Source organism: Phyllostomus discolor, chromosome 6 (assembly GCF_004126475.2).
Source record: "Phyllostomus discolor isolate MPI-MPIP mPhyDis1 chromosome 6, mPhyDis1.pri.v3, whole genome shotgun sequence".
NCBI lineage: Eukaryota > Metazoa > Chordata > Mammalia > Chiroptera > Phyllostomidae > Phyllostomus > Phyllostomus discolor.
In genome coordinates, this window is record NC_040908.2 from 129,977,692 (window position 1) to 129,992,336 (window position 14,645).

Here is a 14,645-nt window from a genome sequence, read left to right on the forward strand (position 1 = left end):
GAATGGTGGGAGCAGCTCGGGAGGCTCAGCCTCCCTCTGGGTAGTGAGCCAGAACCACTTTCCTCAACATTGGCCCACTGTGGTGCTGCTAATGACTGCTTCTTCCCAGCCTGTGGGAGCTTAATAAAAGTCATGCAAAACTCGCTGTTTAGCACTCTAATTGAAGAGTTTGGACGTGAAGAACATATCATGTGGAATGAATAACAAATCAGGCAGCTCCTATTTTAGCGCTGAAGCTAAAAAAGCTAAGGGAGCAGCCCTGAGTTCACCGTCACTCCTCGAAAGAGAAGATCACCACTGCGGCAGCCACATCCGTGTGCCCAGCACACCCACCCACGCCCTCCCTGGGCGCCTGCACCCCACGCTGAACTGATGTGCCGGGGCCACCAGCTCTGCTCCAGGTGTAGTGACTGAAAAGGATGTGGACACAAGGCGCTTTCCAAAAGCAGGGTGATGGAGAGGGAGCCCCGCCCTGTGGAAGCAGGCAGACTCTGAAGGAGGCAGTGCTGGGAGAGAGAGCACCTTTGCCAGCCTCAAGCTCCTTCCTCACCCAGGAGAGGATGCTCTCAGTGTGACGCAGTTACACCTGCCCTCATGTTTGAAGCGCCGTGGGCCTGACTCCACCTCATATTAGGAGTGGGGACTTGGGTACACCTTTATGTCTTTGAGCCAGCATCTTTAAAGTGGGAATAAGCTGACAAAGTGGTTTTAAGATGAAGTGAATTGACATTTGGAAGGTCTAGAGAGACTGACACAATAATTACATATAAATACACATGTCTTATATAAACAATGTATATTAGTAAATAAAAAATAACATAGTTAAGTAACATTTACTATGAAGCGTGTTTTGTTTTAAATTACAGATATTTAAAGTAAAGAGAAATGAAGTATCCTGTCCCAGGCAACACAGCTGAGATGTGGCTGAGCAGGGGTTCGCACCCAAGCAGCCCACCGGCCCAGCACAGGCTAGATCACGTTCATTCAGTGGGGCTGGAGGGAAGGAGCGAGACTGCAGGCTTCAGTAATGAAAAGACTCACTCACTTATCAGTTACTGAGGAGCAGTCAGAGAGGAACTCCTGAGCCCTGGGAGGGAGGCCGGCTGCAGTGGGCACCTGGTCTCCATGGATGCCTCCAAGGGCTGTAAGGATGAAGGGAGCCACTTCAGCCCTGGGGATCCTGGGTTGGGGAGGGGGAGGCATGACTGTAGGTAGTCAGCCCTAGTCATCCCAGGCTCAAGTACACCCCTTGTTCACCCTGGGAGAGGCTGCCCTTCGTTGTGACATAATAACAGCTACCATGATGTCCAGATACTGGGCTAAGCGTTGTCATATACAGATCATCAGCGCCCTCACAGTTATTCAGGGTATGCTGCTGTCCTGCATCCACAGATGAAAGCATCACTGGGCATTAGCGAGAGGAAGCCACTTGCCCAGATCACACATGTGGTATGGGTGGAACTAGCACTAGACCCCGGCTTTGCCTCACCCCAAGCTTGTGAGTGCATTGTCACTGCCCTGGGTCCCTTGCAGCAAGAACTACCCTCTCAGACAAACAGCCTGCACCCTGGACATGGAATTGCCACAAGGAGGAGCTGAGGGACCACTGCCCAGAGGGAGTGCAGAGAGCAGGGCCATCACAGGGCCGGCCCACCACACCACCCAGAGGCACCACTTCCTGTGCATCCTATGGGAACCATGACCCCTGGAACAATGCAAGGCTACAGTTCAGAGGCCAATAAATAAAGAGATCCAAATAACTCTAGCTCGACTAGGCCCCAGATAATGCAGGGCTAAAAGGACCATTCACATTTGCAGGGCTGGCTGAGGCTCTCTTCAAGGTGTAACCCAGTCAGGGCCCTGCACCACCATTCATCAGCGATCAGTGGGTACCTGGGCAATACAGCCATGTACAAGGAGTGGTGGAGGGTGCGATTTCATCCCTTCAGAGCTGAGGGGTAAACCCAGGGAAGTTTTACAAAACCTCACAGCCAATCAGTGCCCAGAACTCCAATTTATTTAGAAAGAAAAATCACAGAGAAGTGGAGAAATCTCTCAAAGTTCACAGAGAAGTGGCTGATGATTTAAATTCTTGGCCCACAAAATGAAACCTTTTCACTTGTCTCTGAGATATTACTTGAAAGATTTGGGGGTTCAAGCACAATCCATGAGAGGCCTCTAACATTCCACGCACTGCCACTGTGTAACTGCCAAGTGGGGGGTGGGGGGTGAGGATGATGGCATCACTGTGACCCCATGTGTGATTGGAAGTTTCTAGAGAAGTAGCATATGGAGAAATAAGCAAGTTTGTTCATCCATCTCTCTCTCTCTCTGTGTATATAGATGTATAGCCAAATAAGGACTTCCACAAATGATAAAGAAATTCCAAAAAGCAATGGTACCAAAGTCCATTACAATTCCACACTTTCCTTACTTTTATTATACACACTACCTGATCTAACACGGGAATTCAGCTCTGGATAAAAATAGAACATTTCTTTCAACTCAACTCTAATCTTTATACCTTGAGTCAAAAAGCACTTCCTGAAGCATAAATGTGGCGGCTTCAGTATTTCAAAAGCTTTAGAAGGAATTAAAGTCTCTTTCATCTTCCTTCTTCCACAGCCAAGAATTTACCTTCCCATAGGAAATTTTTCCTGGGTCTTTCATAGTCTAGAAGATTTAGGAAGAAAGAATGAGAGGACTCCCCAGACACTGTCCTGTCCTGTAGTCTCTCCTTTGATGGGCTAATGAGAACGTGGTTTGGGGCAGTACATTGAAAGTGGTTGCACTGTATGAACTGTAATGATGTATTAATAAGTGCCTGCCTCCCTCTCTAGATTGGGACTCCGCTAGCTCAGGGACCTGGGCAAAGCTGCCTTTGTCTGTCATAATTCTTGGCTTAAAATACTAATCAATGCATGTTTCTTGAATGAGCAAATGAATGAATGAGTGAATGAATGAGTGACTTATTTAATCAAGTAAGGAGTCTGTGGGGAGACCCTATTGTTGTATTTTTCCCAGCAGAAGAAATTTTCCAAGCTGTTACACTAATTAGGACTAATATTCTTAGTTATTTTGAGAATTGCTTGAAATTTGCTGCTAATTTAAATAAAATGGTTATGTTTACTCATTAATTAATTAGCATGCTTCCCCGCAGCTTCCCCTCACTAATTTGGTTAGTTACACTATGCTTTCTCCTACCCAGGGCTTTCCCTGAGACCTGGGCCTATCACAACCATATCAGAGTGAACTTTTTAAACAAAATTTAAGCAAAATTTCTCAAAGCGTTTAAATACAAATGAGAACCCAGCCTCACTTTGTGGTCCAAGGTGTCTTTGGGTCCCTAATGTCTTAGGGCCCTACTGTCAGCCATGTGATAAGTTGCTGTCAGAGGAAAAATAAAAAACAAAAAACAAAAAACAATTCCTACTCCTGGACCAAATCAGTTTTTCAGGGGAAGTGAAACTTTCTAAAATATGAGGACTTCCTGAAAGACAAGCTATCATATGTTTAATGAGTAAAACTGGAGGAGAAACTGGAAGTAAAATATAGGCATCCTTCCTAGGTCCTGCCTTTGCCAGAAGCTTGTGGCGTGACCTTAGGCAGGTCAGTTCACCTCCCCAGAGGCCATTTCCTTGTTTTCTTACTTGTCAGAGGTGGGACTGATTTAGAAACCATCCAAAGCCATGTGACAGTGACCAGGCTTCCTGGGTATGCAGAAAACTCTGACTTCCCACATGCTCTACAGTTAGGCAGGACCAGGTGGCCCACTCTGGCCACAGGCTTGAGAGGAAGTCATATGAAGCACTGTCCAGCCAAGGCATGAAGGTCAGATTTCCAGGCACATTTTTCTCCTCTAGGGGTGCTATGCATTGAATGCATACTTCAAAAATTACTGTGTTGAAGTCCTAAACTCCAGTACCTCCAAATGTGACCTTGTTTGAAAACAGGGTTGTTGCAGATGTCATTAGTTAAGTTAGGATGAGGTCAGATTGGTGTAGGGTGAGCTCCTAATCCAATATGACTGGCATTGTTACGAAGAGGACGAATTTAGACACAGACATGTGCACAGGGAGCACAGCACCACATGAAGCTGGAGTGATGCTGCCACAAGCCAAGGAGCTACCAGGAGCTCAGAGAGGGAACACATCCTTCCCTAGTGCCTCTGGAGGAAGCATGACCCTACTCAGGCCTTAATCTTGGACATCTAGCCTCCAGCACTGTGATACAACAACTTTCTGTTGATCAAACCATCCAGTCTGTGGTCCTTTGTTGCAGCTGTCCTAGGAAACAATATAGGGGTAGAGGGACTTTGCCCAGGAACACACAACCCATCTGCAGGATGATCCAGTCCTCTTTGGCTCTCCCGGCTCACTGGGCAGGACAGATTCAACAAGTTCCTGTCACAGCAGAGTCCTTATACTGACCTGTTCTGGGAAATGTGTCTGATCTGAGGCTGATTTAAAGCAATCTTTCCTCTGGGCAGTGACAGCTGTGCACCCCAGCTATGGGCCTGGTGGGAGAGGACAGCAGGACCCAGTGTTCCCTGTTTAGCCCAGGTACATGAGGGTGCTGTGGCTTCGAGGAATGGGGAGGAGGACCAAGTCTTTAAGACTTGCTATAGCTCACATCAAGAAGCTGACTTACAAAGCTTCAAGGGAAGACAGCTCCTGGTATTCCTAGCAAGCACAGGACAAACTCACAGATTCCCAGGCCAAGTGAATTCAAAACAAAAGAATTCAAGGTAAGTAGATCATCAGAGCTGGCAGAGCTTGGCATGGAGATGGCCAGTTCAGCTTCCTCACTTGCAGATACAAAGACAGGCCCAGATGAAACCAATCAGTGGTACTGGAGGTTAGAACTGTTGGCTTTGGGCAGAGGTATTGACGAAGAGGAGAAAGGAGGAGCCTCAGTGGGATGAGGGCTTCATGTGGGTGGTAACTGTACAGTGTCTACAAACATTGAAATTCATTGAGCAGTACACTGTGTGCTTTATAGTAAAATTATGCATTAAGAAAAGATTAAAACAAAATAAAGTCCCAGAGACAGTTCAGGGGACATCACAATTGCTGCAAGATCAGGCCTAGGACTTAGGCTTCCTGATGCCCTGTTCTCTGTTGGTTCCCCTACTCCACTGTATTTTTGCTGCCATAGCAACTCAGGGATGCCCATCTATAGCTAGGCTTTGACCAGGGAAGAAACTCATGGAACATGGAACATAAGGTCAAGGAAAGTTAGCCTAGTGTGGTTTGGAGATAAAACCTTGAGGGTATTTATACTGAGCAAGGCTAAATGAGCTCTGTTATTATTATCATTATAGCAATACCGATGGCTAACATTTATTGAGTACTTACTATATGCCAGGCACTATTTTAAATGCTTTCACATATTAAATCATTACAACAAGCCTTATGGTATATAGCATTATTAATCCATATTTTACAAATAAGAAAATAGGCCCAGGTTTGAAAACCTGCCCAAGGTTATACAACTAAAAAGTGTCAAAGCTGACATTTGAATTCAGACAGTCTGGCTATAGAACCCATGCTCCTAACCATAACACAGATTGTCCCACACTGAACTGTCTGCAGACTGGCAGCCTCTGCTCAGGCAGACACCCATCATGCCACAGGGGAAACACCAACATTTGTCCAATGGTCCAGGTAAGCACCAGCCCTGAAGATTTCCATATAGAGTCATTAAAAGCAGGCTCACCCATCATCTCTTGGATGATATGTATTAAAAAACAGAAAGGGAATTTACCAAAAGGCCAAAGTACTTGTGACCTGGCCACCTTGGTCCACACTTGAGAATAAGGTAGGATGTTCTGAGCTGAAAATTTAGGTGCCCAAATGCGTTAACAATCAGAGAAATGCAAATTAAAATCACAGTGTGATAGCACTACACACCCAATACAATGCCTATAATTCCAAACGCTGGCAAGGTTGTACAGCAACTGGTACTTTAATATATGGCTGGTGGTAGTAAAAATTGATACAACCAATTTGGAAAACTGTTTGAAATATTATTAGTTGGCTCTGGCTGTCACAACAAAACCCCACAGGTGGGATGGCTAAAACAGCAGAAATTTATTTTCACATGGTTCTGAGAAGTCCAAGATCAAGGTGCTGGCTCATTTAGTGTCTGGTGAGAGCTCTCCTCCTAGCTTGCTGTGTCCACCTTCTTCCTGTGTCCTCACATGGTTGAGAGAGAGGGAGGGGGCTCTCTGGTGTCCCTTCTAATAAGGACACCAATCCTAAAGCATCAGGGCTCCACTTTTGTGACCCTATATATCCTAAGTTACTTCCTTGCTCCACGTACAGTCAGGATTAGTGAGCATTTCCACATATAAATTTTGCAGTGACACAATTCAGTCCATAGCTTTCTGCTCCTGGCCCCTCACCCCCCAGATTCATTTCCTTCTCTCATGTAAAATATAGTCAATTCATCCCAGCAGCCCCCAAAGTTTTAATTCATTCCAACATCAACTCTAAAGTCTAAGGTCCAAATAGCTTCTAAATCAGACGTGAATGAGATTCGAGGTATGATTTATCTAGAGGCAAAACTTCTCTTCAGCTAAGAACCTGTAAAATGACAAGTTATGTGCTTCCAAAATATGATGATGGGACAGGTACATTCCAAAAGGGAGAAACTAGAAGGGAGAAAGGGCTGATGGGTCCAACCAAGTCCTAAACCCAGCAAGGCAAATTCCACGAGATCTTAAGGCTCAAGAATGATCCTCTTTGGCTCAGTGGTCTGACCTCCAGGCCCAGTGCGGTGGCAGCATCGTCCCCATGGCTCTACAGGGCTCCCCACCCCTTTGGCTCTCTGGGGTGGTCCTGCCCAACCTTCTCGCTACTTTGGTCCCACCCAGAGGCACCTTGCAGGGTCATCCTGGCCCACTGAAATCAAGAGGCAGGATCACCCTTTGAGGAAACAGACTTACCTTTGGGCCTGTGGTGAGCGTGGCAGCCCTGACAATCTCTGAATTGCCTTCAGCACCATTCTTCCCTTTTCTTCAGGAATAGGGCCTATTCACAACTGAACAGCTCTATGGTCCCATCTTAGAAACGCCAAGAGTCCAACAGCCTGCCTTCATCCTGTCTCCCTTTCTCTTTAGTCCAAACTGGCAGAGTCTCTGCTGGTATAGCTCCATCTCTATTTCTGGCTTCTGTCACTGAGATGGCTGATTCATTCCGTGAGTCCCACCCATGAGCTCTTAGTCAAATGGTGGTTCAGTCACACTTCTAGTATTCTCTTCAGAACAAGCTTTCTCATGTTTTTACAATATGGGTAGGCTGAGAATTTTCCAAATCTTTAAGTTAAGGTTGAATGAAGTCATGAGTAGAGTCCTGATCTGATAGGATTAGTGTCCTTTTAAGAAGACACACCTGAGAGCTCACTCATTCCCTCTGTCTTTGCCATGTGAGGTCACACTGAGAAGGTGACACCTGGAAGCCAGAAAGAGAGTTCTCACCTGAAACCAAATCAGCTGGCACTTCGATCTCAGACTGCCCAGCCTCTAGAACTATGAGAAAATACATTTCTGTTTAAGCTGCCCAGCCTGTGGCATTTTGTTACAGCAGCCCTAGCAGACTAATACGGGCAGTGTCTACTGAAAGTGAACCTATGTCAACCCCACGACTCAGTGATTCAACTCCCAGGTATAACACAAAAGAAATGACTGTACATGGGCATCAAAAACCATGAACAAAGATTATCACAGCAGCAGTATCTGTAATACATCTGAACTGGCAACAGCCTATGTGCCTATCAGCAATAGAATATATAGTGAATATGCTATATTCACAAAATGGATTACTACATAGTAATAAAAATGAACAAATTACAACTACATGTAACAGCACAGATGCGCTTTATGACTATGCTGGTGAAAGGAAGAAGCCAACATGAGAAAGCATACCCTGTGATTCTATTTATGTAAAATTCCAAATAAAGCAACAATACCCTTTTTCTTGATCTAGGTGCTGGTTACAGGTGTATGTTTGCTCTGAAAATTTATTAATCTGTACGTTTTAATTTGTCCATTTTCTATACCCTATGTTATGTGTAAATACAAGGTTTACTTGAAAATAGGCATCCATCACAAAAGTCATATCGTTGTAAGAATGAAGAATGAGTTGCTATGCGGTGTGGGGACAGTGTGATGTGCTGACCCATGACCGACCAGTCAGTGATGTCACAGCAGCTCAGCACCAGAACGAATGAGGTGGTGGAGGTAACGGTGGGCAATCACCGGGAAGCCTCAGCACAGTACATCGGGTGACACACACATCGTAACATCTATCCTTCAGTTATATGTTTAGGAAGGTAACGACTCTTTGAAACACTAGCTTGTAATTACACAAATGTATGTATCTTCTATACTAAAATATCTTTTTTAAAATCGCTGTGCACTTCTGGAGGTAAGATAAGTAAACTCTGAAAATGTTGTCAAGTCAGAACAGGTTAGTCTGTGGCATTCTTGGTTGACGATTGTCCATCATATTTCATTGAATAAACCATTTCTCTTGCCTGTGTCCTCGACATCCTCTTTGGGTATGTGAAGCCCAGGCTACGGATGGGTGAGCACAGGACGGCGTTTCTAGGAGAACTCATTTCCCTGGTAGCTGCCCTTTAGTCTCCACCAAGAGAACGTCGTGGTGTTAGAAAGGGCCTTATGGCTATAAATTTGGGCCCCAGCTGCAATCTACTGAGGGACAGAGCCTGAAGGCTGTGAACTGGCACTCTGAAAGGACTCTCAGGTATCCGGGAGTCTGGGGGAACCTGGCTTTCTTCCTGCTAGGGAAGGGCACAGCTGCCAGAGCCAGGCCTATGGTTTTCCCGTGGGTCCCCAGAGCAGGCAGGCAGTCCTCTTTAGAAAACTACTGCCTTTCTTGCTCTCCACACTGGAAGATCCTGGCATCCTGGCATCTGCTCCCCCGCCTCCTTCCAGATGAGGCAGGTAGGATTCTCCTTTTTGGCCCATGATGACACTTCCTAATGAAAAGCCCCCGATGCCCCTGGGCCCAGAGTAATGACAGAGTTTAACCATCCTTCCCCACACTAGCCACACGCGGCCGGGCCTGGGGCGGGAGCTCTCAGAGCACTCACCTGGGGTGTCATTCCATGGCAGATATACACGATGGGAACATTCTCTGTGTCTGGGCCCTGATCAAGACACAAATCAGTCTTCAGAGAGTTCTGCAGCTGAACACCAGGGCAGGGGCGGCCACACCAAAGGGAAAGGAACAGAGAGACAAATGCATCAAATCAGGAGAAACAAGCTTTCCACTGAGACAGGCTCTATTTTCGCAGTCAACTAAAGGCCCCTTGAATACTATGGAAACCAGCAAGCACTAGCTTCTGCTTTGTGTAAAAGTGCTAAGGTTGAGACCAGCCCCTTTGAAGGAGAAGTATTCACATGTTAAATAGCAAGCTGGGCCTGGGGAGCTGAGTCAGTCTAGGTAAAAATAAAGGTACACATGCACGCACATACACGAGATAGTGCTAGGTGTTTCCTCTCCATTTCCACAGGACTGGCACAATGGCCTTCAGAGGTGCCTGGACAGATAGAAGTGTTTGCTCTTGAGGGTTGGGAGAAGTGAGCAATATGCTAGCTATTTGGGGAGCCTGGGACCAGGCCCTCTCTGCTTTCTACAGATCCAGCAGTGGTTGGCCAGGCTCCAGTAGAGGCCGGGTTGATGAGAGTTCTCCACAGTGGCGGGGTTTGGCGGGTGAATAAGAGAGAAGAGGGCCAGGGTGGGGGCAGGGGAAGGGAGGTAATTCTTAGCTCCACCTACAGGCATAAGACAATCAACAGAACAAATGTGGTGGCCGCTAGAATGATAAGGCTACTTAGATTGGGGGTGGGGGATCAGTTGGGCCATGTGCAAGCAGAGAAACTCAGTTGTGATCAAGGAGGAGGTGAAGCATGAGGTGGACAGAATTAGAGACAAGAGAGATCACCCTGCCCCTGCTGTGGTTTTAGTGGCTCTCCAGCTCGAGTGCCCATGCCCAGCTGTGCTTCAGTTCCTATGTCCATAAGACCTCTGTGGTATCTTTACCCACCTTAACTTGAGCTAGCTTAAATAGCTTTTCTTAGCAATCAAAGCACTCTGTTTAGAATGAGGAGGCTGGAAATCGAAATCCAGGGGACCCTGGCCAGTGTGGCTCGGTTGGAGCATTGACCCATAACCAAAAGGTTGTGGGTTTAATTCCTGGTGAGGGGATGTAACTAGGTGGCTGGGTATGTACAGGAGACAACCCATCAATGCTTCTCTCTCACATCGATCCCATCTCTCTTCCTCTCTCTCTGAGTCATCTGTTGGGGAAAGCCAGCGACAGGCCATGGCTGAACTTTGATAGTCCTGACAGATTGTGGCAGGAGCTGAGAGACTCCAGTTAAGGGATGTGAAATGAAACAGACAGCCAGAGGTACATGTGTGGTCTGCACATACCCTGTTCTTGACAGTGGACAAGGAACAGAGTCAAATTCTTTTCTCTTGAGCTTCCTTTCCTTTACTGGGTGATAGCAGCTCAATCTCAAACTCATGGTACAGAGGTTCTGAAGAAATATGAGCATGTGCCAGCTCCCTAGGCAGGGCCCCAGAAGCATCTATGTAGCAAATCCTCTATGATAAACCAACTGCTTGGCTGGCCTGTGTGGGAGGAGCACATGTAAACACTCTGGACTTCTCCCATAGCAGGAAGACGGGTGGCACATCTGAGGCCAGACACTGTAACCATTAGTGAGGTGTTCTAGTTGCTTCTGCAAAGAGAAAGGCCCAGAGACCCCTGATGTCAGGCTTGGTTCTTGGGTTCTCAGTCAGCCTCTGAGTGAGGATGTGGGTGGGGTCTCTGATACAGCCCACCTTGGCTGTGCCATCACTTTCCCATTAAGCAGGTGGTCTATTGACACAGTCAGAAGAGAGACTGAGATGGACTCCTGGCTCCAGCTGTGTAGTCTTAGAAAAAGCAACATAATTCCTTCTTGTCTGCTTTCTTCTCTGTCAAATAGAAGTAAGAGTGCCAACCTCATAGGGCTGTTACAAGGCTGAAGAGAAACAATATCTACAAGAGCTTAGCTCAGGACCTGGCAGACAGCAAATGTGCAAAAATCAGTAGCTCCTCTTATTACTGTTGTACTTTCCTGAAAGCCATTCGTGGAAACCAGCTTTTGTGACTGCTTCTATGTGCTGGGTACCACTGAAGTGCATTCCACTCATTATCTCACCTAATCCTCAAAATAACCTGCCAGGTCGGTAATATTAGCTCTGTCAAGGATGAGGGCCCACGGTCAGAAGCTCCGCCTGTCTGTAATGCTATTTATTGTCACTGCATGGGTGCTCTGCTTTGGCCTTCTCTTGTCTGACTAAATCCTCCTCTTCCTTTGGTTCTCAGTTTCTCTGTCACTTTGGAAGCCTTTCCTAACCCAAGTCTCTACGTGAACCCACTGCTCTATGCTTCGCCAGGACTCCCACTTCTCTTATTGTAGCACTTAGCACACTGCATGCTGGTTGCTTCTTCACTTGTCTGTCTCTTCTATTAGTAAGTCACCAGACCAGGTCTCAATCTTTCTCATGGGCCAGCTCTGGTACACAGTAGACAGTAAATACATGTGGAATGAATGAATGAATAAAATAAACAAATAAGTGGCATCCCCAAATGAATGGCATCATAGCTGGACAAGTGGCAGAACCCCAGTCTGTCTGTCTCCAAAGTCTAGGGTCTTTCTGTTGTGTAAATGGTGACAGTCCTGAGGCTGGGAAAGATGCCCCATGAAACGGTATGACTAGAACTTTCAAGGTCTTATAAATTGTTAAGATTACACAGTGATTAAGTAGCAAAGCTAATGTCCAGAAACTAGGCATGTCTGTTTCTAGATGCTGCTCCAGCTCTACTATCAGCACCAGAGCTGGAAGTTCTCCAAAGCCACTCTGTCTCCCAGACGTGGAGCTCAATGATCCAGGGAAAACCCATGCCCACAGGACAGGTCCACAGCCTACAGCCTGCAGAAGTCACTAATGGGGCCTATTAGTGGATTAATGGACTGGTTTATAGACTTGACACTGGCCCAACTGACAGTCCCACGGGGTTATTTGACCTGAGCAAGGTGGTTTAGGCGTGGGTTGGAAGGGAAAATAAGAAACTCTGTGTCTGAGAAGACATCTGGTCTCTCCATTTCAGAATAAAAATGATCACCAGGAAGAGCATTTTAGCCCCAGCAAATCCTCTTGCTCTTGAGGCAGCATCCTGCTTTGCCTGCCTTCACCCTATTGCCCTCACTGAGGGTTCATCATGCTCCCTGAAAATCAAGTGCATCTATGCTCATGTCAGAGGTGAGCCTGTGGAGGAGGTGGGAGCTATGGGGAGGCTGGCAGGGCCCTACACAGTGGCTGGCAGATAACCACACAGGGTCAGAGCCCTCCGTCAGCCCCAGGGACTGGGTGTGGCGGTGAGAATGCTCCATGGTCAATCTGCTATATGTGTTCATTAGAGGGGATCCTTTTGCTTGGAAAACAAGAATGTCTCTGACCAAGACCCAGAATTGCAATGGCTGCACGCACACACCTCCACCGTTACTGCTTTCCCTGCATCTTTGGCTCAATTTGGCTAATACTGTTTGGTTACAACTGACAGCTTGGTGAGAGTCTAGAAGCTTGATGAATCTAGAAGCTTGCCCTGGCTCAGAGGCTGGGAGCCCATAGTTTCTCTGGAGCCACATTAGCCTAACTATCCTTTTTGGGCTGGCACCAACAATGGCCAAACAGCACACACAACTTGGTATGGCAGTGTGGGGGCACCAGTAGCAACTGTGTCCTCAAAATGGTGCTGGGGAGGTCAGTGGGCTAATGAGCACTTCACAGGCCAATGTGTTTCCATGGTGACAATAGGATCTTGAGTTTCAGGTAATTACTGGGCAGCACCAGCTAAGAACATTCCAATTATACCAGCCTGAGAAGTGGAGAGGCAACTGGGCCATTCTCTGAGGACATGGCAACCATGCCACGGGGACTCTTGTGGGAGGATTGACCCCTCCCTGCAGGCAGGCCTCCAGGGAGGAGAGGCTCCTGGGATCTTGGCTCTGTTTCTGTTAGAATACGAGGATGTTAGAGTTGGGAGGCCCAGAGAGCACACTCACAGAGTGCACCGAGGCCAATTCTTGCACAAGGATCCATCGCCTCCCAGGCAGAGGCAGAGCCCATCGTGTTCCCGCTGAGACAGGCCTTGAACTCCATTCTGACCACAGGCCAGTAAAGGAAGAGGCCTCGATTGTCCTTCAACGTTTCATTCTGGGACATCAGAAAGGTCTGAGGGGCACTCTCCAAGGGCAGGAACTGAAGTGGTATCAGCAGCTGATGTTTTACCCTCAGTGTCACTACTGATTACGTGTGCACAGATGGGTAAGTCACTTTGCCTCTCTGTTTCCTCATCTGTAACACGGGGTGAGGTAGGTAGCCCCCCAGGGGGTAGTTTTGAGGGCCTGACTGTCAAAAAATTATGTGTTTGTTTAGTCAGCAAATATCAAGTAAGAGGCCCTCAAATTAATCAGGTGTTATTTAAAATGCCGTAAGAATACTATGGTCCTGGGGATTTTGGAAAAAATGAGAGAGTTTATCACATTCAAAGTACTTTAACCTTAGATATTATACATGCATACACATCTTATGCTTTCTCCTACCCCTCTGCAACATGAACACACAGGCCCACAGGGCAGGTGTTCTGATCAGGACTAGAACCAGGTCTGCCTCGATCCAAGCCCTGTGCCTTGCCCTCCACCTTGCTGCCTCCCTCAGCAGGACTGCTCTGTGCCAATCAACAAGCAGTACTAAAATATCCCTCAAAATACAGCAAACTCAGGAAGGTTCTATTTCCCAGAACCCCTCTCAGGAGGCTGTGGGTGAGCAGAGTCATGCAGGCTGGTTGAGAGAACCTTACGCAACCATGTGTGGTGCACACGGGTGTTTGTTATATGTCCTTGTGAACTTAACCTAACTGCAGGTTTTTGCTTTATCACGTGGAATAGGCAGGTTTAGGGCCAGAGCTGAATTGCTTAGGACTGTTCAGGAGAGTCTAACCACCTCTTCTAAGGGACTGGAGAGGTTTGGTGCAAACCAGAGCAAAGGCTGTCTTGCGTGCAGCTCTGGAAGCCAGCCTCTCAGCCACAGGTCTACCGCCGGTGCATGGAGGAGGCCGAGAGGCTCTTTCCCTCCTTTCCCCTGACTCTCTCTGGGCTTGCTCTCTGTCTGTGGCTGAATGGAACTCCGAGGGACTGGCTCCTTACCACCCCATAGGCGATGATGTCTGAGTACATCCTCATCTCTGGGTACACGCTGACCAGGTACCACCGGAAGGTCTTGCACTGCAGCTGTTTCCTCAGAGCCTTCCTTGCAGTAATGTCCCCAATGTCGATTCCTGAGTCCTACATGGGGATGCAAACGCAGAGATGCAGCCACCACTGGGGCACGGCTTCTCCCCAGACCTCCCCAATCAGATTCCCGGGGACTGTCTAATGAGGGGACAGTGGGAACTTAACTCACATTTCCCTACACGCACCTTAACCCATAACCGTCCCCATTTGGAGTATGAAACATGAGCTTGATGGGGACTGGGGACTGTCATCAGGGGCCACTGAAAAG

General features: G+C 47.3%; 1 protein-coding gene across 1 annotated transcript in view; it reads right to left on the reverse strand.

The window, feature by feature from the left end:
- Positions 1-14,645, reverse strand: part of GALNT18 (polypeptide N-acetylgalactosaminyltransferase 18) — a 319,011-nt gene that overhangs the window by 35,164 nt on the left and 269,202 nt on the right. Inside the window, exons 8-9 of the mRNA XM_028516504.2 lie at positions 14,291-14,428; positions 9,118-9,213 (exon numbers count right to left, since the gene is read on the reverse strand). Of these exons, the coding sequence (XP_028372305.1) occupies positions 9,118-9,213; positions 14,291-14,428 (234 nt within the window). The remainder of the gene's footprint in view (positions 1-9,117; positions 9,214-14,290; positions 14,429-14,645) is intronic.